The 27,637-nt window shown below is 40.9% G+C and overlaps 1 protein-coding gene across 2 annotated transcripts in view; it reads right to left on the bottom strand.

The window, feature by feature from the left end:
- PIGL (phosphatidylinositol glycan anchor biosynthesis class L) overlaps positions 1 to 27,637 on the bottom strand; it is a 247,191-nt gene that overhangs the window by 11,683 nt on the left and 207,871 nt on the right. The window contains exons 5-6 of one of the 2 annotated variants that reach the window (XM_073616885.1): positions 18,982 to 19,013; positions 2,479 to 2,612 (exon numbers count right to left, since the gene is read on the bottom strand). In XM_073616885.1, the coding sequence (XP_073472986.1) occupies positions 2,479 to 2,612; positions 18,982 to 19,013 (166 nt within the window). The remainder of the gene's footprint in view (positions 1 to 2,478; positions 2,613 to 18,981; positions 19,014 to 27,637) is intronic. The other variant, XM_073616886.1, reaches the window with a different exon arrangement.

Raw genomic sequence — 27,637 nt, 5'->3', positions numbered from 1 at the left:
ACTGCACATTTGAGATCTCCCCAGAGTGGCTGAATGATATTGAGGTCAGGAGACTGAGATGGCCACTCCAGAACCTCCACTTTATTCTGCTGTAGCCAATGACAAGTTGACTTGGCCCTCTCTTTTGGATCATTGTCATGTTGGAATGTCCAAGTACGTCTTCTGCGCAGCTTCCTGGCTGATGAATGCAAATGTTTCTCCAGTATTTTTTGATAACATACTCCATTCATCTTGCCATCAATTTTGACCAAAGTTCCTGTGTCTTTGTAGCTCACACATCCTCAAAACATCAGCGATCCACCTCCGTGTTTCACAGTAGGAATGGTGTACCTTTCATCATAGGCCTTGTTGACTGCTCTCCAAATGTAGTGTTTATGGTTGTGACCAAAAAGCTCAATTTTGGTCTCATCACTCCAAATAACTTTGTGCCAGAAGGTTTGAAACTTGTCTCTGTGCTGTTTGGCATATTGTAAGTGGGATACTTTGTGGCATTTGCATAGTAATGGCTTTCCTCTGGCAACTCGACCATGCAGCCCATCTTTCTTCAAGTGCCTCCTTATTGTGCATCTTGAAACAGCCACACCACATGTTTTCAGAGAGTCCTGTATTTCGCCTGTTATTTGTGGGTTTTTCATTGCATCCCGAACAATTTTCCTGGCAGTTGTGGCTGAAATTTTAGTTGGTCTTCCTGACCGTGGTTTGGTTTCAACAGAACCCCTCATTTTCCACTTCTTGATTAGAGTTTGAACACTGCTGATTGGCATTCTCAATTCCTTGGATATCTTTTTATATCCCTTCCCTGTTTTATACAGTTCAACTACCTTTTCCTGCAGATCCTTTGACAATTCTTTTGCTTTCCCCATGACTCAGAATCCAGAAATGTCAGTGCAGCACTGGATGAAAGATGCAAGGGTCTGTCAGGAGTCCAGAAACTCATTGACTTTTTATACACACACTAATTACAAGCAAACAGATCACAGGTGAGGATGGTTACCTTTAATAGCCATTCAAACCCCTCTGTGTCAACTTGTGTGCATGTTATCAGGCCAAAATCACCGGGGTATGTAAACTTTTGATCAGGGTCATTTGGGTAGTTTCTGTTGTGATTATGATACAAAAAGAGTAAACACAGTTGATTAATAATAAATGGCTTCAGCCAAACACTAACCATGAGTGAAAGAAAAGTTTTTGTGTTATCATTCATATTCTCTGAAAAATGACCAAGAAATCATAAATTCTGCCAGGGTATGTAAACTTATGAGTACAACTGTAAGTATGAATATCTTCTACCTGATGGGCCGCTGGGGAAGCTGAAAATCACTGTAGTATTCGGTGCTACTACGGTGGTGATCTTCTGGGTCCTGTGCAAGCGGCTTTCCCTCTGCATACTGACCATAGGAGGTTGTTTGCATGGCACTGCCACAATTCATAGAATACCTTTAATTTTTCAATGAATACAGGGCGTTCTTTTATTGGACAAGGTGGAAATTGTGATGTCACTGCCCTTCCTCTCTACCTCGCCCAATCAGAGAGTGCCTTGTATTCTTTGAAAAAAATACAAAGCATTCTATGAATGGTGGCTATGCTGAGTGACCCCTGTGGTAATTGTGCAGAGGGGAAACCGCTCGCACAGAACCCCAGATAAGATTGCAGCTGTCACTGTAGTAGTGTCAACTACAACAATGACTGTCAGCTTCCCCAATAGCTCATCAGGTATGAAATGTGCATACATACATTGTAGCGAGCTGGACCAATGTAATTATACAATAAAGAAAATTCCTGAAATTCACCCTTAAAGTTCAGTACAGTCAGTCTCATAGTTTGTCACACTGGACAGCATGCATACAAATAATACTATCATTTGAAATATTAATCCCACAGAGTTATACACACACAATTTGTGATGCCTTATAATACTAACATATTTGACAGATTGATGGAAAGCAAATAAATATATGAAAGTCATGTAAAAACCACTGTCTAACCATGACTGAGATAAGTGCAACAAAAATCAGTCCCACCAACTATTTTTAAGGTTTATTAACCCCACAAGCAGCCCTTCTCAGGTGTAGACCTGAACTTTAGCGGTGTGCTGGGTTTAGTGGAAACCATCACAGTAGGACATGTTCCTTTTCAGATGTTTTCCACTGTGCTTGGTCAAACATTCAGTCTCAGGTGTACACCTTAGGATCAATGTTTGTACAAAGCTTGTGTATACCGTGACAATAAAACTCTACATCCCAGTTGGATCTGACAGTGGGGTGGCCACAAAAATAACTAACATCTCCCATGCCTCATCCCACCTAGAATGTGAGACAGTAGTGTGTTATCTATACAGTGCCTGGCCGAGTAAAAAAGTGGAGAAGGCATGCCTACGGTATAAACATCACCATTAAACATGGTCTGTGTTTGAGCCCAGAATGCTCATATCCCCCTAATCAACTAAATAATTAGAACAAATACAGCACATACAGTTACCTTGGCCTGTCTGTATTGTGCCCTGGATGATATATAGAGGATATCACTACGGAATAAGTAGCTGATTGGTAGATCTAGCACAGAAAGATATTTCCTGAAGATGTTAACCGATTCCAAAACCACAGCAGAGCACCCTGCAGAGAGGAACACACAGATATTCATTTATAACGAAATGATATGGAATAAAGTTATCACAAATTATCATGATTTATGTTAGAATCAAACATATACAGAGGATATAAAAAGTCTACATACCTCCGTTAAAATGTCAGGTTTCTGTGATGTAAAAAACTAGACAAAGATAAATAATTTCAGAACTTTTTCAACCTTTAACCACTTGCCGACTGGGCTATAGCCAAAACACAGCTACAGCATGGTTGGATAACTCTGGGAGAGCGTTCTATAACATCCTCACAGAATCGTGCATACGGTAATGTCCATGACCGTCAGGTCTCCCAGACCCGGCGTGTCATGGATCGGGGTAAAGGGCCAATGACAGAGGCTCTTTACCACGTGATCACGCCGTCCAATGATGGCGTGATCACTTGTCAACAAACCGTAGCATGTCCGGTTCGGCTCCCCCCCTTTCCTCACACCGATCGGTACAGCGTGTGAGGAGAGGAGGAAGCTGATGCAGCGGCACTGTGGGCTGGATCTGAAGTGCCCACAGCGCTGATCTGTGCCCATCCCTGGCTCATCCATCCACATTCATGCTCAGCCATGCTCCATCCCTGGCTCATCCATCCTCATTCATGCTCCATCCCTGGAGAGGACAGAAGGAAGCCGGTGCAGCAGCGCTGTGGGCTGGATCTGAAGTGCCCACAGCGCTGATCTGTGCCCATGCTTGGATCATCCATCCCTGGCTCATCCATCCACATTCATGCTCAACCATGCTCCATCCCTGGCTCATCCATCCTCATTCAAGCTCCATCCCTGGCTCATCCATCCACATTCATGCTCAACCATGCTCCATCCCTGGCTCATCCATCCTCATTCAAGCTCCATCCCTGGCTCATCCATCCACATTCATGCTCAGCCATGCTCCATCCCTGGCTCATCCATCCATCTATCCCTGGCTCATCCATCCACATTCATGCTCATCCATTCTCCATCCCTGGCTCATCCATCCTCATTCATGCTCCATCCCTGGCTCATTTATGCTCCATCCCTGGATCATCAATCCTCATCCATACTCCAACCCTGGCTCATCCATCCTCATTCATGCTCCATCCTTGGATCATCCATCCATCCCTGGCTCATCCATCCACATTCATGCTCATCTATGCTCCATCCCTGGCTCATCCATCCCCATCCAAGGCATTATCTGTGCCACATCAGTGCTCATCCGTGCCACATCAGTACTCATCCGTGCCACATCAGTACTCATCCGTGCCACATCCATGCCACATCAGTGATCATCCGTGCCACATCAGTGATCAGTGCCACATCAGTGATCATCCATGCCAAATCAGTGATCATCCGTACCCATCCGTGCCACATCAGTGATCATCCGTGCCACATCCATGCCACATCAGTGATCATCCGTGCCACATCAGTGATCTTCCGTGCCACATCGGTGATCATCCATGCCACATCAGTGATAATCCGTGCCACATCAGTGCCACATCCATGCCACATCAGTGCTCATCCATGCCACATCAGTGCTTATCCATGCCACATCAGTGCTTATCCATGCCACAACAGTCCTCATCCATGCCACATCAATGCTCATCCATGCCACATCAGTGCTCCTCCACTCCACATCAGTGCTCATCTGTGCCACATCCATGCCACTACAGTGCTTACAAAAGTGTAATAGGTAGTCAAATTAGATTTGAAATGTATGTCCCTAGAACACCTGATGGTGCTCCCTGCATGTTGGGCCTCTGTATGTAGCCAAGCTGTGAAAAAGTCTCACATATGTAGTATTGCCATACTCTGGAGGAGTAGCAGAATATATTTTGGGGAATAATTCTTGCTATGTACATGCTATGTGTTAGAAATATCTTATAAATCGACAACTTTGTGTAAAAAAAATGCGTTTTCATTTTGTTTACACATTTTCCAAAAACTTGTGGAAAAAAATGACATGTTCAAAATACTCATTATGCCTCATAGATTATACGTTGGGGTGTTTACTTTCCAAAATGGGGTCATTTTTTGGGCGTTTCCATTGTCCAGGGCCTTCAAAAGTGTAAGAGGTAGTCAAGAAATGTTATGTGTAATTTATGTACCTAGAAGGCCTGATGGTTCTCCCTGCATGTTGGGCCTTTCTACGTGGCCAGGCTGTGTAAAAGTCTCACACATGTGGTATCGCCATACTTAGGAGTAGTAGAATGTATTTTGGGGTGTAACTTGTGGTATACATATGCTGTGTGTGAGAAATAACTTGTTATTATGACAATTTATTGAAAAAAAAAATATGTGGGGAAAAAATTGTGGGGAAAAATTACTTTAAAAAACTCACCATGCCTCTTACTAAATACCTTGGACTGTCTACGTTACAAAAAGGGGTAATTTGGGGGGGTATTTGTACTGTCCTGGCTTGTTAGGGTCTCAAGAAATGAGATAGGCCTTCAGTACATCAGGTGTGATCAATTTTCAATGATTGGCACCATAGCTTGTAGACTCTATAACTTTCACAATAACCAAATAATATGTACTTATTTGGATTATTTTTTTACCAAAGATATGTAGCAGTATAAATTTTGGCCACAATTTATGAAGACAAATTACTAATTTGCTAAATTTTATAACAGAAATTAAGAAAACTGCATTTTTTTTTACAAAATTTTTTCTTCTCGACTTTTCATCAATTTTGGAGGGATGTCCAGTTCTGGTAATGTCACTGTTGTGCCATATTTTCTCCACTTCATGATGACTGTCTTCACTGTGTTCCATGGTATATCTAATGCCTTGGAAATTCTTTGTACCCTTCTCTTAATTCATACCTTCTAACAATGAAATCCCTCTGATGCTTTGGAAGCTCTCTGCGGACCATGGCTTTTGCTGTAGGATGCGACTAAGAAAATGTCAGGAAAGACCTACTAGAACAGCTGAACTTTATTTGGGGTTAATCACAGACACTTTAAATGATAGCAGGTGTGTACTGACTCCTATTTAACATGAGTTTGAATATGATTGCCTAATTCTGAACACAACTACATCCCCAGTTATAAGAGGGTGTGCACACTTAGGCCCCTTTCACACTGGAGCGGTTTGCAGGCGTTATTGCGCTAAAAATACCACCTGCAAACCGCCCCTAAACAGCCTCCGCTGTTTGTTCAGTGTGAAAGCCCGAGGGCTTTCACACTGAAGCGGTGCGCTGGCAGGACGGTAAAAAAAGTCCTGCGAGCCGCATCTTTGGAGCGGTGAAGGAGCGGTGTGTTCACCGCTCCTAAACCGCTCCTTCCCATTGAAATCAATGGGACAGCGCGGCTATACCGCGGCTATAGCCGCGCTGTACGAGCGGGTTTAACCCTTTTTCGGCCGCCAGCGAGGGTTAAAACCGCACCGCTAGCGGGCGAATACAGCCGCAGAAACGACGGTAAAACAGCGCTAAAAATAGCGCTGTTTTACCGCCGACGCCCCCACCGCCCCCACCGCCCCAGTGTGAAAGGGGCCTTATACAACCACATTATTTTAGTTTTTTAGTTGTACTTCCCTCCCCCAAAAGATTTCAGTTTGTTTTCCAATTGAGTTGTGCAGTTTATAGGTCACAGTAAAGGTGGAAAAAGTTCTGAAACTATAAAGACAATAAGAACCTCAAGAAGTGGGATTTTAATGGCAATTATAGAAATAGATAGAAAGTTGTATAAAAGAATTATATAGAATTTATTGATACAAAAAGTTTAAAAAACAGACGTTGAACAAAAGACAATCGCATGGGTAACAAAAATATTGTATATAGTAATTGACAGTGGTGGCAAAGAAATCTCACTACATAAATGATCGTCATCCATGAGTGAGAGTCCGACGCGTTTCAAAATATAATCTTCATCAGGGACAATTTGCCATTTATGTCAAAAAGCAGTGATTTGAGTTCTGAAACTATTTATGGCTTATTTTTTTACATCACAGAAACCTGACATTTTAACAGGGGTGTGTAGACCCCTCCACTGTACAGTGCCTTGAAAAAGTATTCATACCCCTTGATATTTTCCACATTTTGTCATGTTACCACCAAAAACGTAAATCTATTTTGGGATTTTATGTGATAGACCAACACAATGTGGCACATAATTGTGAAGTGGAAGGAAAATTATAAATGGTTTTCAAAATGATTTACAAATAAATATCTGAAAAGTGTGGCGTGCATTTGTATTCAGCCCCCTTTACTCTGGTAACCCTAACTAAAATCTAGTGGAGCCGATTGCCTTCAGAAGTCACCTAATTAGTAAATAGAGTCCAAATGTGTGTAATTTAATCTCAGTATAAATACAGCTGTTCCGTGAAGCCCTCAGAGGTTTGTTAGAGAACCTTAGTGAACAAACAGCATCATGAAGTTCAAGGAACACACCAGACAGGTGAGGGATAAAGTTGTGGAGAAGTTTAAAGCAGAGTTAGGTTAAAAAAATATCCCAAGCTTTAAACATCTCACGAAGCACTGTTCAATTCATCATTGGAAAATGGAAAGAGTATGGCACAACTGCAAACCTACCAAGACATTGCTGTCCACCTAAACTGACAGGCTGGGCAAGGAGAGCATTAATCAGAGAAGCAGCCAAGAAGCCCATGGTAACTCTGGAGGAGCTACAGAGATCCACAGCTCAGGTGGGAGAATCTGTCCATGGGACAACTATTAGTCATGCACTCCACAAATCTGGCCTTTATGGAAAAGTGGCAAGAAGAAAGCCATTGTTGAAAATAAAGCCATAAGAAGTCCCATTTGCAGTTTGTGAGAAGCCATGTGGGGGACAAAGCAAACATGTGAAAGAAGGTGCTCTGGTCAGATGAGACCAAAATTTTACTTTCTGGCCTAAAAGCAAAACGCTATGTTTGGCAGAAATTTAACACTGCACATCACCCTGAATACACCATCCCCACCGTGAAACACAGTGGTGGCAGCATCATGTTGTGGGGATGCTTTTCTTCAGCAGGGATAGGGAAGCTGGTCAGGGTTAATGGGAAGATGGATGGCCAAATACAGGGCAATCTTAGAAGAAAACCCGTTATGCCGCGTACACACGATCGGATTTTCCGACGGGAAATGTTGGATGTGAGCTTGTTGGCGGAAAGTTCGACCGTGTGTATGCTCCATCGGACATTTGTTGTCGGACTTTCCGCCAACATATATTGGCTAGCATGTTCTCAAATTTTCCGCCAACAAATGTGTGTTTCCGATCGTGTGTACTCAAGTCCGTCGGACAAAAGTCCAAAATACAAACACGCATGCTCGGAATCAATGCTCACCAAACACAACATTAGTAGAAGGAGCCCAAAGGGTAGCGCATGACTATTGAACTTCCTTTTTATCGGCTCGCCGTACGTCTTGTACGTCACTACGTTCGTAATTGTTGGCCAACATTTGTGTGACCGTGTGTATGCAAGACAAGTTGGAGCCAACAACCTTCGAACAAAATTCCACGGTTTTGTTGTCGGAAAGTCCGATTGTGTGTACAGGGTATTAGAGTCTGCAAAAGACTTGAGACTGGGGCGGAGGTTCACCTTCCAGCAGGACTATGACCCTAAACATACAGCCAGAGCTACAATGGAATGGTTTAGATCAAAGCATATTCATGTGTTAGAATGGACCAATCAAAGTCCAGACCTAAATCCAATTGAGAATCTGTATTAAGACTTGAAAATTGCTGTTCACAGACTCTCTCCATCCAATCTGACAGAGCTTGAGCTATTTTGCAAAGAAGAATGGGCAAAAATTTCACTCTCTAGATGTGCAAAGCTGGTAGAGATATACCCAAAAAGCCTTGCAGCTGTAATTGCAGCGAAAGGTGGTTCTACAAAGTATATACAAATGCACACCACACTTTTCACATATTTATTTGTAAACATTTTGAAAACCATTTATCGTTTTCCTTCCACTTTACAATTATGTACCACTTTGTGTTGGTCTATCACATAAAATCCCAATAAAATCCATTTACGTTTTTGGTTGTAACATGACAAAATGTGGAAAATTTCAAGGGGTATGATTACTTTTTCAAGGCACTGTACCAGGCCCGGGCATTTTAAACTGGGCAGCCCAATCCCTGGGGGAAGTAGGGCGGAGATGTGGGGCGGGCGTTCGCGGGGTGGTTGGTGACCAGATATTCATTCTGAGAGGTGTGTAGTTTGGTAAATTCTGTGCTTACCCGGATAGCTAATTAAACCGTACCATGTAAACTAAAATATGAAAAATTTTATTAGACCAGTAAAGAGACAGCCCTAGACCAGTACATAGACAGCCCTATACCAGTACACAGACAGCCCCAGACCAGTACACGGACAGCCCCAGACCAGTACACGGACAGCCCCAGACCAGTACACGGACAGCCCCAGACCAGTACACGGACAGCCCCAGACCAGTACACGGACAGCCCCAGACCAGTACACGGACAGCCCCAGACCAGTATACGGACAGCCCCAGACCAGTAATAGACAGTCCCAGACCAGTACACAGACAGCCCCAGACCAGTAATAGACAGTCCCAGACCAGTAACAGACAGCCCCAGACCAATACGCAGACAGCCCCAGACCAGTAATAGACAGTCCCAGACCAGTACACAGACAGCCTAAGACCAGTAATAGACAGTCCCAGACCAGTAACAGACAGCCCCAGACCAGTACACAGACAGCCCCAGACCAGTACACAGACAGCCCCAGACCAGTAATAGACAGTCCCAGACCAGTAACAGACAGCCCCAGACCAGTACACAGTCCCAGACCAGTAAAAGACAGCCCCAGACCAGTAACAGACAGCCCCAGACCAGTAACAGACAGCCCTAGACCAGTACACAGTCCTAGACCAGTAATAGACAGCCCCAGTCCAGTACACAGTCCCAGACCAGTAATAGACAGCCCCAGACCAGTAATAGACAGCCCCATACCAGTACACCATCCAAGACCAGTAATAGACAGCCCCAGACCAGTACACAGTCCCAGCCCAGTAATAGACAGCCCCAGACCATTACACAGTCCCAGACCAGTAATAGACAGCCCCAAACCAGTACACCGTCCCAGACCAGTAATAGACAGCCCCAGACCAGTAATAGACAGCCCCAGACCAGTAAAGTAGAAAGCCCCAATCCACTCCCTTTTCCTGCCACTACAGAGCGGGATGTAACGCACTGGAGCATGTTTTTTTTTTCAGTGTGCTCACCTTCCTGCCCGTGCAGCCATCAGTGTCCCGGCCGGTGTTAGGAGAGAGGCTGCCGCCGTCTCTTCGAGTGCAGCCATAGCTCCAGCCTGCCCAGCCCTCGAGGTGTCTCTCCAGTGCGGGCGCTTCCTGCATGTCACAGGAGCCTTCTCTCCTGCCTCCTTCTGCACCTCGTAAGCATGCTGGTGCCGGCCCTGCTGTAGGAAAGCCCTATAGCGGGAGGTGAGCGGCGGCTGCGGTCTGTGTTAATCCTGTCCGGACCACGGTCATGTGGCCCAGTCATCAAGAAGCCGCTCTTCCTAAAAAATGTGGCCCAGGGACAGCGGCCCACCGGGCAAACGCCCAGTGTGCCCTATGGCCAGTCCGGGCCTGCACTGTACATACAAACACACCCATTAAATCTCGTATGCCTTTCTTTGAAAGTCATGCAATTGTTTCTCACTTCATTTGGTATAATTATCTATTCACAAAATATGTTAAATTCACAAATAAACTTATAGGAAGATTTTGATTAAATGAAGGGTCTGGCAACAAGGTCTCTTTAAAGCAAATATGTGTAAAGCATGTAGCTACACTAATAATGCTACAGGGTAGTATGTAAATAAACTGCCAGATTGTATCTTTACTTTGAAGGCTACCATAAACATTAGAGGGAGCTCAGGTATGGGAACACGCTCTGCCTGCCCTTCGACAGCTGAACAGATTAATGCTTCTCTTGAATGTTAAATGTTGAATGAATGTTAAAACCGGTCAATCATTCATACTTGGCCTTTGGAGAATGGTCTGCAGATGCCCCATTGATTTTAGATCATTTGCAAAAGACAGTCATCCAAAGTCTTCAGGCACCTTTACATTCAGAGTACGGCTGGAGCCCTCCAAAGCGCATACAAAAAACACCCAATTTCCAAAAGTCAAAGTTTTCATGTGCTACATTAGGAAATGTGGGAATGGTTGTGCAAATTCTCCCGACACCAGGAAAGCAGTATTATTAAGAGGGTTCCTGAAGATGCAGTAGAGGTATCATATGCCATGTTATGCCTTCTATCAGGCAACAATGTTTACTATACAGCAACAATAAATTAAAGTGGTTGTAAACCTCAGACAATACATATGAACAAAGCATATCCCGCTATAGGGTGTACTTGTCTAGATCCAGAGCACTTCTATTTGCTGCTTTGTTCCTTTGCTATCAGCATGAATCACTTCTGACAAATTTTCCTGACACCAAGAGAAAAATGATGACAGGGGAGAGACTTCTAGATAATTGACATTCTCAACTCTGTTGCGGTGAGCTGTATTAAAGGAGGGGGGGGGGGTTGTCCCATCCCTCCAATTAGCTCTCGGAGATCTCCTCACTGGGCTCTGCAGAGTGTAATTTCAGCTCTCCGCCCCCTTTCTGAAAGCTCAGACAAGCTTTCAAAAATTCTGCACTTTGAATGGATGTTGAGAAGAGAAGACTGCAGGTAAACAGGTACAAATTACCTAGGAGGATTTGTTTCATCACCTGAGTCCAGTCACTTCACTGGGTATATGTAAGGGTTTACAACCACCTTAAAGTGATTGTAAAGTCTTGTTTCTTTTCTAGTAAAATAACACACATGTTATACTTACCTGCTCTGTGCAGTGGTTTTGCACAGAACAGCCCGCATCCTCCTCTTCTTTGGTCCCTGGCTGGAACTCCTGGCCCCTCCCCCTGTTGAGTGCCCCCACAGCAAGCAGCTTGCTATGGGGGCTCCCGAGCCAAGCTGCAGCTCTGTGTATCCATTCATACACAGAGCCGCAGTTCAGTCCCCGCCCCCTCTTTCTCCTTAATGGCTGAGTTTGATTGACAGCAACAGGAGCCAATGGTGCTGCTGCTGTGTCTTAGCCAATCAGGAGGGAAAGTCACGCATGGCCAAAGCACTCGTGGACATTGCTGGATAAAGATGGGGCTCAGGTAAGTATTAGGAAGGCTGAGGAGGGCTGCTGCACACAGAAGGGTTTTTAACTTAATGCATAGTTTACAACCACTTTAAGCCTTATTTCAATGCAGGTTAAGACATTGGATAGTTGTGTTGATGTGCTTCAACTTATAGAAAGGCCTTGGTCATACATGTTTAGCAAAGCATGGGTTTACTTAAAAAGAAGGCACAGTGAGGCACCCTTATTTTTTTTAAAAGTCTTCTCCAAAGCATCCTGGGAGTCTCTGTCTCTGGGGTGCTTTGCATCCTTATGACAGCCTGCAGGTTCCGTCTGGATTCACACTGTTGTGAGTTGGATGTGGGTCTCTCCGCATCCAATTCACATAGCAGGAGATTGTGACCGGCTCTCTATGGAAGTCAGAAAGTCAGAAGTCTGGGTACAAAAAAAAATACCCTTGTACTGGCCCCCCCTCCACAGTAAATGTCAGGGTTTTTTTTTCTTTGCCTGCATTTCACACTGTAAGCTGAGAATTAAAACGCTTGTATACAGTGTATATAACAATCTACACATCCCTGTTAAAATATCAGGTTTCTGTGATGTAAAAAAATGAGACAAAGATAAATAATTTCAGCACTTTTTCCACCTTTAATGTGACCTATAAACTGTACAACACAATTGAAAAACAAACTGAAATCTTTTAGGTGGAGGGAAGTAAAAACAAAAAACTAAAATAATATGGTTGCAATATGTGTCAGTATTAAATTGTATATCCCTGTATGTTGCGTTCATTTAGGTGCTTATCTAATAGATTCTTGAAACTATCGATGCTCCCCGCTGAGACCACCGCCTGTGGAAGGGAATTCCACATCCTTGCCGCTCTTACAGTAAAGAACCCTTTACATAGTTTAAGGTTAATAGTTACATAGTAGGTGAGGTTGAAAGTTACATAGTAGGCACACCCTTGAACTAATACTTTGTTGAAGTACCTTTTGATTTTATTTTTTATCTTTTTGGGTCAGAGTCTTTCAGCATGGCACATCTTGACTTGGCAATTTTTACCAACTCTTCTTTGCAAAAACACTCCAAATCTGTCATATTGCAAGGACATCTCCTGTGCACAGCCCTCTTCAGATCACCCCACAGATTTTCTATGGGATTCAGGTCTGGGCTCTGGCTGGGCCATTCCAAAACTTTAATCTTCTTCTGGGGAAGCCATTCCTTTGTTGATATGGATGTATGCTTTGAATCGTTGTCATGCAGAAAGATGAAGTTCCTCTTCATGTTCAGATTTCTAGCAGAAGCCTGAAGGTTTTGTGCCAATATTGACTGGTATTTGGAACTGTTCAATTCCCTCTACGTTGACTAAGGCCCCTGTTTCAGCTGAAGAAAAACAGCCCCAAAGCATGATGTTGCCACCACCATGCTTCACGGTGGGTATGGTGTTCTTTTGGTGATGTGCAGTGTTGTTTTTGTGCCAAACATATCTTTTGGAATTATGGCCAAAAAGTTCAACCTTGGTTTCATCAGACCATAACACATTTTCCCACATGCTTTTGGGAGACTTCAGGTATGTTTTTGCAAAATGTAGCCAGGCTTGGATGTTTTTCTTGGTAAGAAAAGGCTTCCGTCTTGCCACTCTACCCCATAGCCCAGACATTTGAAGAATACAGGAGATTGTTGTCACATGTACCACACAGATAGTACTTGCCAGATATTCCTGCAGTTCTTTTAATGTTGCTGACGGCCTCTTGTCATCCTCCCTGACCCATTTTCTTCTCGTCTTTTCATCAATTTTGGAGGGACGTCCAGTTCTTGGTAATGTCACTATTGTGCCATATTTCCACCACTTGAGGATGACTGTCTTCACTGTGTTCCATGGTATATCTAATGCCTTGGAAATTCATTTGTACCCTTCTCCTGACTGATACCTTTTAACAATGAGATCCCTTGGATACTCTGGAAGCTCTCTGTGGACCATGGCTTTTGCTGTAGGATGTGACTAAGAAAATGTCAGGATAGACCTACTAGAACAGCTGAACTTTATTTGGGGTTAATCAGAGGCACTTTAAATGATGGCAGGTGTGTACTGACTCCTATTTAACATGCGTTTACATGTGAGTGCTTAATTCTGAACACAGCTACATCCCCAGTTATAAGAGGGTGTGCACACTTACAGTGCCTCTTGGCTTTTTACCTATCTTGTTGCAGTACAGACTTTAGTTCAATGTTTTTTTAATCTGAATTATATGTGATGGATCAGAACACAATAGTCTAAGTTGGTGAAGTAAAATTAGAAAAATATACATAAAACTATTTTTCAGAAATAAAAAACTGATAATTGGCGTGTGCGTAGGTATTCACCCCCTTTGTTATGAAGCCCAGAAAAAGCTCTGGTGCAACCAATTACCTTTAGAAGGCACATAATTAGTGAAATGATGTCCACCTGTGTGCAATCTAAGTGTCACATGATCTGTCATTACATATACATATCGTTTTGAAAGGCCCCAGAGGATGCAACACCTAAGCAAGAGGCACCACTAACCAAACACTGCCATGAAGACCAAGGAACTCTCCAAACAGGTAAGGGACAATGTTGTTGAAAAGTACAAGTCAGGGTTAGGTTATAAAAAAATATCCAAATCTTTGATGATCCCTAGGAGCACCATCAAATCTACCATAACCAAATGGAAAGAACATGGCACAAGAGCAAACCTGCCAAGAGAAGTCCGCACACCAAAACTCATGGACCGGGCAAGGAGGGCATTAATCAGAGAGGCAGCACAGAGACCTAAGGTAACCCTGGAGGAGCTGCAAAGTTCCACAGCAGAGACTGGAGTATCTGTACATAGGACGACAATAAGCGGTACGCTCCATAGAGTTGGGCTTTATGGCAGAGTGGCCAGAAGAAAGCCATTACTTTCAGCAAAAAACAAAATGGCGCATTTTGAGTTTGCAAAAAGGCATGTAGGAGACTCCCAAAATGTATGGAGGAAGGTGCTCTGGTCTGATGAGACTAAAATTTAACTTTTTGGCCATCAAAGAAAACACTATGTCTGGCGCAAACCCAACACATCACATCACCCAAAGAACACCATCCCCACAGTGAAACATGGCGGTGGCAGCATCATGCTGTGGGGATGTTTTTCAGCAGTTGGGACTGGAAAAATGGTCAGAGTTGAGGGAAAGATGGATGGTGCTAAATACAGGGATATTCTTGAGCAAAACCTGTACCACTCTGTGTGTGATTTGAGGCTAGGACTAAGGTTCACCTTCACCTTTGAGTGGTTTAAGGGTAAACATGTAAATGTGTTGAAATGGCCTAGTCAAAGCCCAGACCTCAATCCAATAGAAGATCTGTGGTCAGACTGAAAGATTGCTGTTTACAAGCGCAAGCCAACCAACTTAAAGGAGCTGGAGCAGTTTTGCATGGAGGAATGGGCAAAAATCCCAGTGGTAAGATGTGGCAAGCTCATAGAGACTTATCCAAAGTGACTTGGAGCAGTGATAGCTGCAAAAGGTGGCTCTACAAAGTATTGACTTTAGGGGGGTGAATAGTTATTTTGTCCTATTTGTTGTTTGCTTCACAATAAAAAAAAAATCTTCAAAGTTGTGGGCATGTTCTGTAAATTAAATGATGCAAACCCTCAAACAATCCATGTTAATTCCAGGTTGTGAGGCAACAAAACATGAAAAATGCCAAGGGGGTGAATACTTTTGCAAGGCACTGTATGCAACCACATTATTTTTTTTTTTTACTTCCCCCCACCTAAAAGATTTCAGTTTGTTTTTCAATTGAGTTGTACAGTTTATAGGTCACATTAAAGGTGGAAACATTTCTGAAATGATTTATCGTTGTCTCACTTTTTTACATCACAAAAACCTGACATTTTAACAGGGGTGTGTAGACTTTTTATATCCACTCTATATAACTTGAATAATAGCAAAAAAATGTAAGGTAAGCAATGTTTATAGTCCCATTTTTTTAGCACAAAGGCCTAGAACAAGGTTTGATACATCTACATCAGGGGTGTCCAACCTTTTGACCTTCCTGGACCACATTGGAAGAAGAGGAATTGTCTTGGGCCACACTTAAAATATACAAACAAAAAGGATAGAGGATGTGCAGAAAAAGTTGGGCAGATCACTGATATGGATAATGTACCTATCTGAGGAATAAAACTTCATTTTTTTGTAAGTATTTTTATCATAATAGCAAAAAAAGGCAACATAAAACTAGTGCGATATTTGTTTTTGATACTATCGCATCAGTATCTGGTTTCATGGTTGTAGTAGCAATTCTCAATGAATTCTCAAGGTGCGCATCAGATACTGTGGTTCTAATCATCCTTGAAAATAGTTTCTCAAGAATATAGATGCTGCCGAAAACTGATGACATGTAAAAGGCGTGATTGTGAAGAGTAGGATATTTGTCTTTGGGAAGATAAAAAAGAGGCCCTGTCAAATTTTTCTTTGACCGCATGTGTTGGCTAAGTGTAAATGCATTTTTCCAAAAACTGCCCACCCCCCCAAAAAAAAATGTATACTTAAAAAAAAAGTTTATGACGTTGTGTTGGGCTGCATTCATAGCCATCATAGGCTGCACGCGGCCCATAGGCCACAGGTTGGACACCCCCGATCCACATGATTAATCAGCAAGAACATCAAGTATTACGCAGCAACCAAAAATCACGTTTTTTTAACCTTACCTACACGCAGATTTTAAAAGCTGAATTCCAATTCCAATGTTTTGAGTTACTATACATCAGTATAGTGCACAATTAATTAATCGTTAAAAAATTGTGATCTCGATTCAACCCCCTGACGATGTCTATTGCAGAGTTTGCCAATACTTTCATATAACAAGTGGAGAGACTTATCTGCTCACTCAGCTGTCAAAAGAAAACATCAGGGCAGTCTGCCAAGTTTTTAAAATGAAACATTGTAACTAACTCTTCCTTCTTAGATCAAAGGGCTAAACTTCTGTGTAAAAAAAAAAAATCTGGGCAGTCTGCCAAATTTTTAAACAACAAATGCAGGAAGTTTAACCATTTAGGTGTCCTTTTATGAAACTGAGATCAGCGGCAAACACGAGTCTCACCGCTGATCTCAGGTCATTACTAGTTTATGAAACTGAGGTAATCAGCGGAGAACATGTTCTCCACTGATTATCTCAGCACAGTGAGAATCTGTAACTGACTCACAGAAACGGCCAGTTTATGAAGGTGCCAAGATCGCACCTCACTGGTGATCTGTGACAGAATTCTCACTTTCTGATTCACCATTTCAGAGGTGGAGAATCAGAGAGAGAAGCGCAAAGCTGGCTGAGTATTCTGGAGAAAGCGGGAAGTCTTTTGACTTCTTTCATTCACCAAACAGTCAGAGCACATCTTCCCCACCATTACACACCCCAAAACCAGCAGGATAGGAATCTATAGTGTATATATATATACTGCAGTGCAAAATCACATCCGATCTCTGTGCGATGCGATTTCAGCCATACAGATAGTATGGCTGAATTCTCATTGCATTCGGACCAAACTCGTACAGGACCCTTTTTTTGGTCCACAGCAGAATCGGATCGCATGGGTGTTCACACCCATGCGATCCAATTCCTGTCCGAGTTTGCAGATCGCACTGCGATATGCGAACTGATTTTGGGGTGTTGTTAACTTTTAGGCCCGGTTCACACTTGTGTGATGAGAGACATCGCACAGGCATCGCATGTAATTTGCAGCGCACTGCTGTTCACATTACATGCGATGTCTGTGCGGTGCGATATCAGCTGTACAGATAGTATGGCTGATATTGCACCGCATTCGGTGCAAACACGCACAGGACCCTTTTTTCTGTTCGGACCAGAATCGGATCGCATGTGTGTTCACACAGATGCAATCCGATTCATGTCCGAACTGTCAGTTCACAGTGCGATATGCAAGCTGAACTGGGGATGTTGTTAATAATGTATTGACACTCCCCAGCGATTCGCATATGGCAGTGTGAACTGACATGCGAGTCGGTGCGATGAGGGAACCCACAGTGGATTCGCAGTGTTCTCGCATTGCACCAGTTTATCAATTTTTATGTTTATCAATTATGAAATATATTTTATTTTAATTTATTAATAAATATTTATACTTGTATACGGTATTAAAATTATTTTTAAATGATTATAAATGTATTTTGCATTTATATGAATGGTGTATAGCTGCATTACATATGTGGATTACATTCATTTACTATACACCATTCACATTTAAATAGGCAGATGTATGATCTTTAAATATTGATAAAAACAATGTTTTTTTTAATAATTAGGTTAATGTATATTGTGTAGGGGGAATTTAACTTTATTATTTTATTAATATGTTGGGGAATAATGTGTGCTGATTCGTGTTAAACTTTTGTATTTTACGCTTCCTCATACTGTAATCCCGCTACATCACGCGAGATTACAGTGAGAGGAGCCATTCTCAGGAGTTCCCGGCATTTGTAGATCGCTTCTCAACTCAACATGAGAAGCGAGCTACAGACTTTCATAAACAGGCACTTGGAGGAGAGCGATCTCCTCTGAGAATGCCTGAGAACAGAATAGCGGTATTTTACTGCAGTTTCATAAAAGGACACCTTAAAGTCTAAATCTTTTTCTGACACTTGTTTCTTAAGTTAAAATCAATATTTTTTGTTAGAAAATTACTCGGAGCCCCCAAACATTATATATATTTTAGCAGAGACCCTAGGGAATAAAATGGCAATTGCTGCAATATTTTATGTCACGCTGTATTTGCTCAGCGGTCTTTCAAACGCAATTTTTTGGGAAAAAATACACTTCAATGAATAAAAAAAAAAAACAAAAAAAAAAAAACAATAAAGTTAGCCCAGTTTTTTTTTGTTTTAATGTGAAAGATGATGTTATGTCACAAGAATCGTGATCTATCTTCTAAGCAAAAAAATTGTGATTCTCATTTCAGCCAGAATCGTGCAGCTCTACTATACATTACACTCCCCGTTTCAAGTCAATAAATAAAGCCACTGTTCTCAAGACCCGTCACTGATCATTTTAATTGTCACTGTTGCTATACTGTAGAATTGTAGCCGTGTTGGCTGATTCTGATACAAGTATAGTAATGGAAAGGTGTATCTTGAGTTATTTTAAATGGAAACATAATATCTGAAAGTACATGCACCTAGACACAGTGATGGCCCAGGCTGTGCCTAGTTACTCTTTGTAAGTAGAAGCTACAACGGATATTTATACCATAGGATACAATTAAAGAAAAGCTGTGTACCTTCAGGTAACTTTCTTGAACGATGCAGAGATCTGTAAAATAAAAGAAGAAATAAATTTATAAGTACCTATTTTTTCAGATATACAGTACATCAATGTGATTGCCTAGCCAACAAAAGAAAGTTCTGCAAATGGATAACTTGCCTATAATGACCAACAAGACTTTATTTTTATTCTCTGGGAAGACTAACTAAGGAATCTGATATGTCATTTTGATAAGTCCTTTGCTTCAGATCCTATTTATCTTTTATCTGTGGACGGTACATAAATTGCTCTAGTAATTCCTGTTGTAAAACCTTCAAAATAAGCATCTGCAGCCCTCTAGTGGTTGGTGTTATGCATAACCTCACATGCAGTTAAATCATAACATTTGAAGTATGTCTAAAGCTCAAACTTTTTTTTTATTTTAGAGTAAGGGAGGGATAAAAGCACTGTCTGTTTTAGTTTTCTGCCATCTGTGTCTTATGAGGGAGATTTCCCTTCACTTCTTGTCTTGCAGACTGGCTCTTTACAGCAGTCACATGCGTGGAAGCCCGCCCACCCTGCCTTGACTTGACTGAGCTGTTGCCTTGTTGGGAGCACTTTCACAGCAAATAACCTCCTGCCACCATGAATGCATATGTGCAGCGTCTGGGAGTTTAAGTGGTTGTAAACCCATATGAAAAAAAGAAATAAAAAACCTGCAAGACAAAGGCATAATGAGCTAGTATGCATCGCATACTAGCTCATTATGAAATACTTACCTTAGATCGAAGCTGTTGCAGCGGTCCCCGCACACCGCTGTGACCGGTGACATGTCTCCTAGAGTTATTTCCAGGTTCGCGAGTTCCGGCGCTGTGATTGGCTGGAGCCACGATGACGTCTCTCCTGTGCATGCACGCAGGAGCCACCAGTCATGGCACAGGCCCTTTAGAAATGGCACGATCGAGACTTTTCTTCAGTGCTCACGCGCCAATGAAGTCAGCGCAAGCGTATATGGTAAATATCTGCTAAACCATGCAGCTTCAGGAGATATTTACAGTACCTAAAGGTAAGCCTTATTATAGGCCTACCTGTAGGCACAAGTGGTGTAACCCGAAAGACAAGCAGGGGGAACATGTCAGCCCTCTCAGTGGTGACTTTACAGCGCTGGAGGGTTTTGTTCCGAGGTATTTCATAATCTGCTAGTGTGCAATGCATACTAGCACATTATCCTATTGCCTTGCAGGATTCTTTTTTTTTTTTTTTTTTTTTTGAACATCCGCGGTTAACAACCGCTTTAAAGCCCACTTTTTTCTGCTGCAAATATGCATTATGCAGTCGGCAAGGCGTTAACATTTTCTGAATGCAGAGGCCCTTGAGAATAAAAAGATGGTAGTTGCAAATTGTTTATGCTGCACAATATCTACGCAACTGTTTGTCATATCTATATTTTCAGGAAAATATTACACGAAAATGAATTATAGTACAGACAAATGCAATTCACAACTTTTTTGAACAATTTAAAAGGAAAGGTAGTGTGGGGTAATTGGATACCAAATGCGTCAAACCTTAAAACTGCATGTGTCCATGAAATTAAGAAAAATTACGGCGATTAAAATTTACAGTAGGTGATGCTTTAAATGTCTTTGCAGCTGAAACAGCTAATCACAGTGGTCATATGATACAGAAGCTACACCGCCTCCCCAGAATTAAAGCCCACTTAAAGGGCCAGGGGGAGGTGCTGGGATTATCATGTTTGTAAAAAATGAAAACATTTCTCTAGAGGGGAAGTGATTAAAAACAGTTCTAAGATATATACCATTGTAAAAATGGTGTTAATACTGTATTGAATATAACCTAATTTGTGTTCTATAGGAGTAAGTGCGTTCAAAACTGGCCCACCACCACCAATGCAAGAGATTAAAAAATTGGAGTGCACCACTTTCAGTAATTTGTTGCAGGAAGCACTTTTTAGGCATCATGCACAGGGCAGAACCGCTAGCTTTCAGGTACATTTAGACGCGTTTAAATGTATTCCTTTGAAAGCATAAGTGCTGGGGTTTTTTTTCTGCCTCTAAATGCCTCTCCATGTTAGCCTATGTGTACATACACACATATGCATTTACAGACGTTTAAAGCCAGGACCGTTCAGAGGCATTAAAGAAAACCATCGCTTGTGTGTTCAGAAAAAGTGCATTTTGGCAAAAAAAAAAAAATGCCTGACGCACCGAAAGGCATCTAAACCTACCTAAACGCTAGGCACGTTTAGCGCTTGAGTTTTTCCTTGATTTCAATGGCCAGAATCAATTAATATTCTGGCCAATGGAATGAATGAATGCCCAAAGGCCCGACATGCCTAAGTGCGGCTTTAGGTGCTTTTGTTCTGCTGCTTTTCTCCTACCAGGAGGAAAGGTGCCCAGAAGAGCTAGGCAAATGCTCAGTGAGAATGAGGCCTTAAGCAGGCATGAAGAAACTGGCACCTTTTTAGCGTGCACCAGTCTTGGTAAAGCTGGCAATACACAGAGTAAATTTAGGTAAGTTCCTAAAGGCTAGTTTACACTTGCTTCAAAACATGGCTTCAGACACGCTTGTTAAAGCTCTCTGAATGCCAGTCAAAGCACCTGTCACTAAATAAAATGGCTAGCTTACAGTCCTCTTTACACCTTGCTTTTGCTTGGTGCTTTGATGAGGCTTCATGGGGCTTTGATGAGGCTTTGGTGGGGCTTCAAGCAAGCTTTACCACATAGTTCTATGGGGGCTTTGAAGCATAACTAAAGCGACATGGGGTATAATTTTTGAAGCGAAGCCGAAGCAAAGTAAAAGCAAGGTGTAAAAAGGACTGTAAGCTAATCATTTTATTTAGTGACAGGAACTTTGACCGGGGTTCAGAGAGCTTTAACAAAGCATGCCCGAAGCCTTGTTTTGAAGCAAGTGTAAACTAGCCGTTAGTGTGTGTTGAAGCCAAAGCAAGTGTAAATGAGCCCTAATGAATCAGCTAAAATTTGAGCCATTGGAGGCACTGTCGGCATCCTCCCACCTGACGTTGGAAAATTGTTGGCTGAACAATGGCTGCATCCAATCAGATGCATGCCGGCTTTGAAAATACAAACGTCAACTGAAGAGATTTATCCAACCATGCTGTTTGGTGTGGATAGGGGAATTGAGTGATTTCTCATGTTCTACCCACTGGGGCTGAATGAGTAAAATTTTTTACTATATGGTGAGCTTTTATCTCCCAATGTTGTCCAGAATTAGCTTTGTATACAAGTTTGGGTAAAAATTGTCAGTATAGAGATAGATTTAGAGTACAAAGGTATTTAAATAAAAATCCAAAGTTCTCTGAACATTCCTCCACATATTGAGGAAAACTATTGTTCTGAATGAAAACATTTTATCAATGAAAAGCAAGCTGAGAAATGGAGAAAAATCCCAGAACCTCCAACACCAATGAAGCTACATGATCTCTCCAGAGATCCATATGACTGAAGATTAAAGTGGCAGTCAGCCCATCAGATAGCACAATCCCATTATGCAATCTTCCAACCTTGTGACTGTATAGTGAGATCATGGAAAGAGGTCATGTAATAGGCCAGTTGGATGAAATACTGCTGAACAGAAGAGTAGCTTTCCAATAAACATAAATGGCTTTTAAAGCTAACCTGCAAATGTGTTTAAAAGGCAAACTAGGAGTTCATTTTCACAAATATGAAGGGAATATCTCTGCTGAGACTAAGGACGGCCATAGACAAAGTAAATTTCTTGGAGGGTTGCAGGATCAACTTGGGTACATTCAGCCTGTCCATACATGATTTGAATCTCGGCTGCATGATAAAGACAGTTTAATTTAAACTGGAACTCCACAGCCACGTTTTGGTTATAACTGGGCAGTGTAGGTCCTCTGGCAGGTTTTATTGTTGGCTGTGTCCCTATTAATGAGATTTCCCCTCTATTGATGTCCCATCCGAACCAGGGCACTACTGCACAATGACTTTTCTTCATGTATTGTTATGGAGAATCCACTAAGCAGCCCAAGAAATTGCCACCTGCCCCTAGTGAATTTTCATTCATGTATGAAAAATATATTCCAGAGATAAGGAAATAGTATGTTAAAGTAACGCTAAACTCATATTGTTTATAGAATTAAAAAATGTTATATATTTAAATATAAGTAGAATGTGCATTCTATTTCTCTTCATCATATTATCTCTCAAATGCAAGCTTAGGCCAGTGACTCAAAAAATATTCAAGCAACTAAACTGGCATGATGGCCAAGCAGCAAGTCAGCAATGGCAGCCCAGGTATTTCTCCCTCCATATTATCTTGTAAATTAAAAGTCACTACTCTCATCTTTTTAAAAAAATATTTGAAGCTGGGGTATGAGCATCTTTAAAGTTTAACAAGCTCCATTATTTGACATTCTCTTGGTGGACCTTAAGCATCTCTCCTTTTCTCCTTTATTAAAGTAGCTCCAGTTTGGCATAATGCAAAGCCAGATTTTGGTGGTATAGTTGATCTCAGGTGGCACGTCCCCCTGCTGGCATTCCAGAGAAATGTATAGTTAGAAAGTGTGATCACGCCCTGCACCAAGCAACTCAACACTAAATGGCTTACGAGTGAATTTATTTTTACTGTACCTAATGTAAAAAAAAAAAAAATAATAATTTACAAATATTAAGTTGCTCCTGCTTCATATGGTGCATTAGTTAAAAATAACATTATAAATGACCTAAATGAAAACAGGTGAAAAGATCAGTGAGTAAAACACGTCCTGCTGTTGTGCATAGTCTGAGGAACTGTACATTGGATTGGCAATCAGGTTAGCTACTTCTGTTTCCTTGAAGTTAAACATTGACGTGGCTTGTGATTCCAATTTGGCAGAGAAGTTTGAAAGTCAACGCCTTCTGTCTGGCTATGGGACCCTATCCAACTAGAGTAAATGTTTCCACTTTACATAAGTTGGTTTAGTTAGTACTGCAGTAGTCTAACAGGATTTGTGCACCCAGTATTCAATTCCCAAATTTCCACAAGTCAACTGATCAGACAAAAGTATTTTATTTTCATTTGCCTTCATATCAAAAACAGGATGGTTATTAAGAAGTGAATTTTGATAAAGTGGATCTATTCTGACCCCTAAAATGATCTTTCTTGTAACCTGTAAGCACATACACTATATTACCAAAAGTATTGGGATGCCTGCCTATACACGCACATGAACTTTAATGGCATCCCAGTCTTAGTCAGTAGGGTTCAATATTGAGTTGGCCCTCCCTATAACAGCTTCAACTCTTCTGGGAAGGCTGTCAACAAGGTTTAGGAGTGTGTCTATGGGAAAGTTTGACCATTCTTCCAAAAGCGCATTTGTGAGGTCAGGCACTGATATTGGACAAGAATGCCTGGCTCGCAATCTCCGTTCTACTTCATCCCAAAAGTGTTCTTTTGGTTGAGGTCAGAACTCTGTGCAGCCAGTCAAGTTTCTCCACCCCAAACTTGCTCATCCATGACTTTATGGACCTTGCTTTGTGCAATAGTTCAAATCATTTGGTGGAGCAGGGATTATGGTGTGGGTTGTTTTTCAGGTGTTGGACTTGGCCCCTTGATTCCAGTAAAGGGAACTCTTAAGGCATCAGCATACCAAGACATTTTTGAAAATTCCATGCTCCCAACTTTGTTGGAACAGTTTGGGGGTTGCCCCTTCCTGTTCCAACATGACTGTGCACCAGTGCACAAAGCAAGGTCCATAAAGACATGGATGAGCGAGTTTGGGGTGGAGGAACTTGACTGGCCTGGACCAAGTCCTGACCTCAACACGATAGAACACCTTTGGGATGAATTAGAGCGGAGACTGCAAGGTTTTCTCGTCCACATCAGTGTCTGACCTCACAAATGCGCTTCTGGAAGAATGGTCAACCATTCTTATAGACACACTCCTAAACCTTGTGGACGGACAGCCTTCTCAGAAGAGTTGAAGCTATTATAGCTGCAAAGGTTGGGTCAACTCAATAATGAACCCTACGGACTAAGACCAGGATTCCATTAAAGTTCATGTGCTTGTAAAAGGCAGGTGTCCCAATAGTTTTGGTAATGAAGTGTATGTGCTCATATTTTTAGGCTGAAAGCATCCATAACATCTTACCTCTTCACTGCTATAACTTGAATACCTGTGAGAACATATTTTCCCAAGGGTGATCACCTAAAGCAGTCATTGGTATTCCATAAGCTGTCCTTTTGGCCCTACAAACCTTTTAAAATCCATATACTTCTGATCTCTATAGGCATAGGATTCCTGTATTTTTTAATTTTTTTTATTTGGATGGAGTAGTAAAAAGTCGGAGCAGCCTATCTCAAATTTGTACCATGGAGAAGCTCTAAAATAATTTTCATATCCCAGAGAACTTCTGTTAAAAATTATATCTACAACTCAAAGGCACATTGGTATGATCAGTAAGGTGCAGATATGAAAACCCTCTTTTTCTTAGCCTATTTTACACATCAGATTATTTTTAACATACCTATTCTCTATACATCAAAATTATTTTTACTAATAATTATGACATTCTATTACTAATTATAATAATAATGGCCACAAAAAAAGCATGTACAGTAAAAATGATAGTGTTGCTTTACATTTGTGGCCTTTTAAAATCCATATACTTCTGATCTCTATAGGCATAGGATTCCTGTATTTTTTAATTTTTTTTATTTGGATGGAGTAGTAAAAAGTCGGAGCAGCCTATCTCAAATTTGTACCATGGAGAAGCTCTAAAATAATTTTCATATCCCAGAGAACTTCTGTTAAAAATTATATCTACAACTCAAAGGCACATTGGTATGATCAGTAAGGTGCAGATATGAAAACCCTCTTTTTCTTAGCCTATTTTACACATCAGATTATTTTTAACATACCTATTCTCTATACATCAAAATTATTTTTACTAATAATTATGACATTCTATTACTAATTATAATAATAATGGCCACAAAAAAAGCATGTACAGTAAAAATGATAGTGTTGCTTTACATTTGTGGCCTTTTAAAATCCATATACTTCTGATCTCTATAGGCATAGGATTCCTGTATTTTTTAATTTTTTTTATTTGGATGGAGTAGTAAAAAGTCGGAGCAGCCTATCTCAAATTTGTACCATGGAGAAGCTCTAAAATAATTTTCATATCCCAGAGAACTTCTGTTAAAAATTATATCTACAACTCAAAGGCACATTGGTATGATCAGTAAGGTGCAGATATGAAAACCCTCTTTTTCTTAGCCTATTTTACACATCAGATTATTTTTAACATACCTATTCTCTATACATCAAAATTATTTTTACTAATAATTATGACATTCTATTACTAATTATAATAATAATGGCCACAAAAAAAGCATGTACAGTAAAAATGATAGTGTTGCTTTACATTTGTGGCCTTTTAAAATCCATATACTTCTGATCTCTATAGGCATAGGATTCCTGTATTTTTTAATTTTTTTTATTTGGATGGAGTAGTAAAAAGTCGGAGCAGCCTATCTCAAATTTGTACCATGGAGAAGCTCTAAAATAATTTTCATATCCCAGAGAACTTCTGTTAAAAATTATATCTACAACTCAAAGGCACATTGGTATGATCAGTAAGGTGCAGATATGAAAACCCTCTTTTTCTTAGCCTATTTTACACATCAGATTATTTTTAACATACCTATTCTCTATACATCAAAATTATTTTTACTAATAATTATGACATTCTATTACTAATTATAATAATAATGGCCACAAAAAAAGCATGTACAGTAAAAATGATAGTGTTGCTTTACATTTGTGGCCTTTTAAAATCCATATACTTCTGATCTCTATAGGCATAGGATTCCTGTATTTTTTAATTTTTTTTATTTGGATGGAGTAGTAAAAAGTCGGAGCAGCCTATCTCAAATTTGTACCATGGAGAAGCTCTAAAATAATTTTCATATCCCAGAGAACTTCTGTTAAAAATTATATCTACAACTCAAAGGCACATTGGTATGATCAGTAAGGTGCAGATATGAAAACCCTCTTTTTCTTAGCCTATTTTACACATCAGATTATTTTTAACATACCTATTCTCTATACATCAAAATTATTTTTACTAATAATTATGACATTCTATTACTAATTATAATAATAATGGCCACAAAAAAAGCATGTACAGTAAAAATGATAGTGTTGCTTTACATTTGTGGCCTTTTAAAATCCATATACTTCTGATCTCTATAGGCATAGGATTCCTGTATTTTTTAATTTTTTTTATTTGGATGGAGTAGTAAAAAGTCGGAGCAGCCTATCTCAAATTTGTACCATGGAGAAGCTCTAAAATAATTTTCATATCCCAGAGAACTTCTGTTAAAAATTATATCTACAACTCAAAGGCACATTGGTATGATCAGTAAGGTGCAGAATGGCACTCTTACATTGGTAGTCAGTGAAAATGTCCCCCTTTACATTGTTGGTTAGTAAAGAAATACCCTTATATATTGTTTGTCATCAAAAAAATGCCTTCTTACATTGGCCAGTGGAGAAGGGCCTCCTGTTACATTTGTGACTAGTGGAAAAGATGCCTCTTTACACTGGTGATCAGTGGGAGAAGGGCTCTCTTACAGTGGTTAGAGTAGTGCTACTTGACAATGGCAGTTATTGTAGAAGGGCTTCCATTAAATTGGTGATCTGTCTG

Source organism: Aquarana catesbeiana, linkage group LG02 (genome assembly GCF_042186555.1).
Source record: "Aquarana catesbeiana isolate 2022-GZ linkage group LG02, ASM4218655v1, whole genome shotgun sequence".
Lineage (NCBI taxonomy): Eukaryota > Metazoa > Chordata > Amphibia > Anura > Ranidae > Aquarana > Aquarana catesbeiana.
Note: the sequence above shows the minus strand (reverse complement) of the source record. Positions and strands in the feature narration are given on the sequence as shown.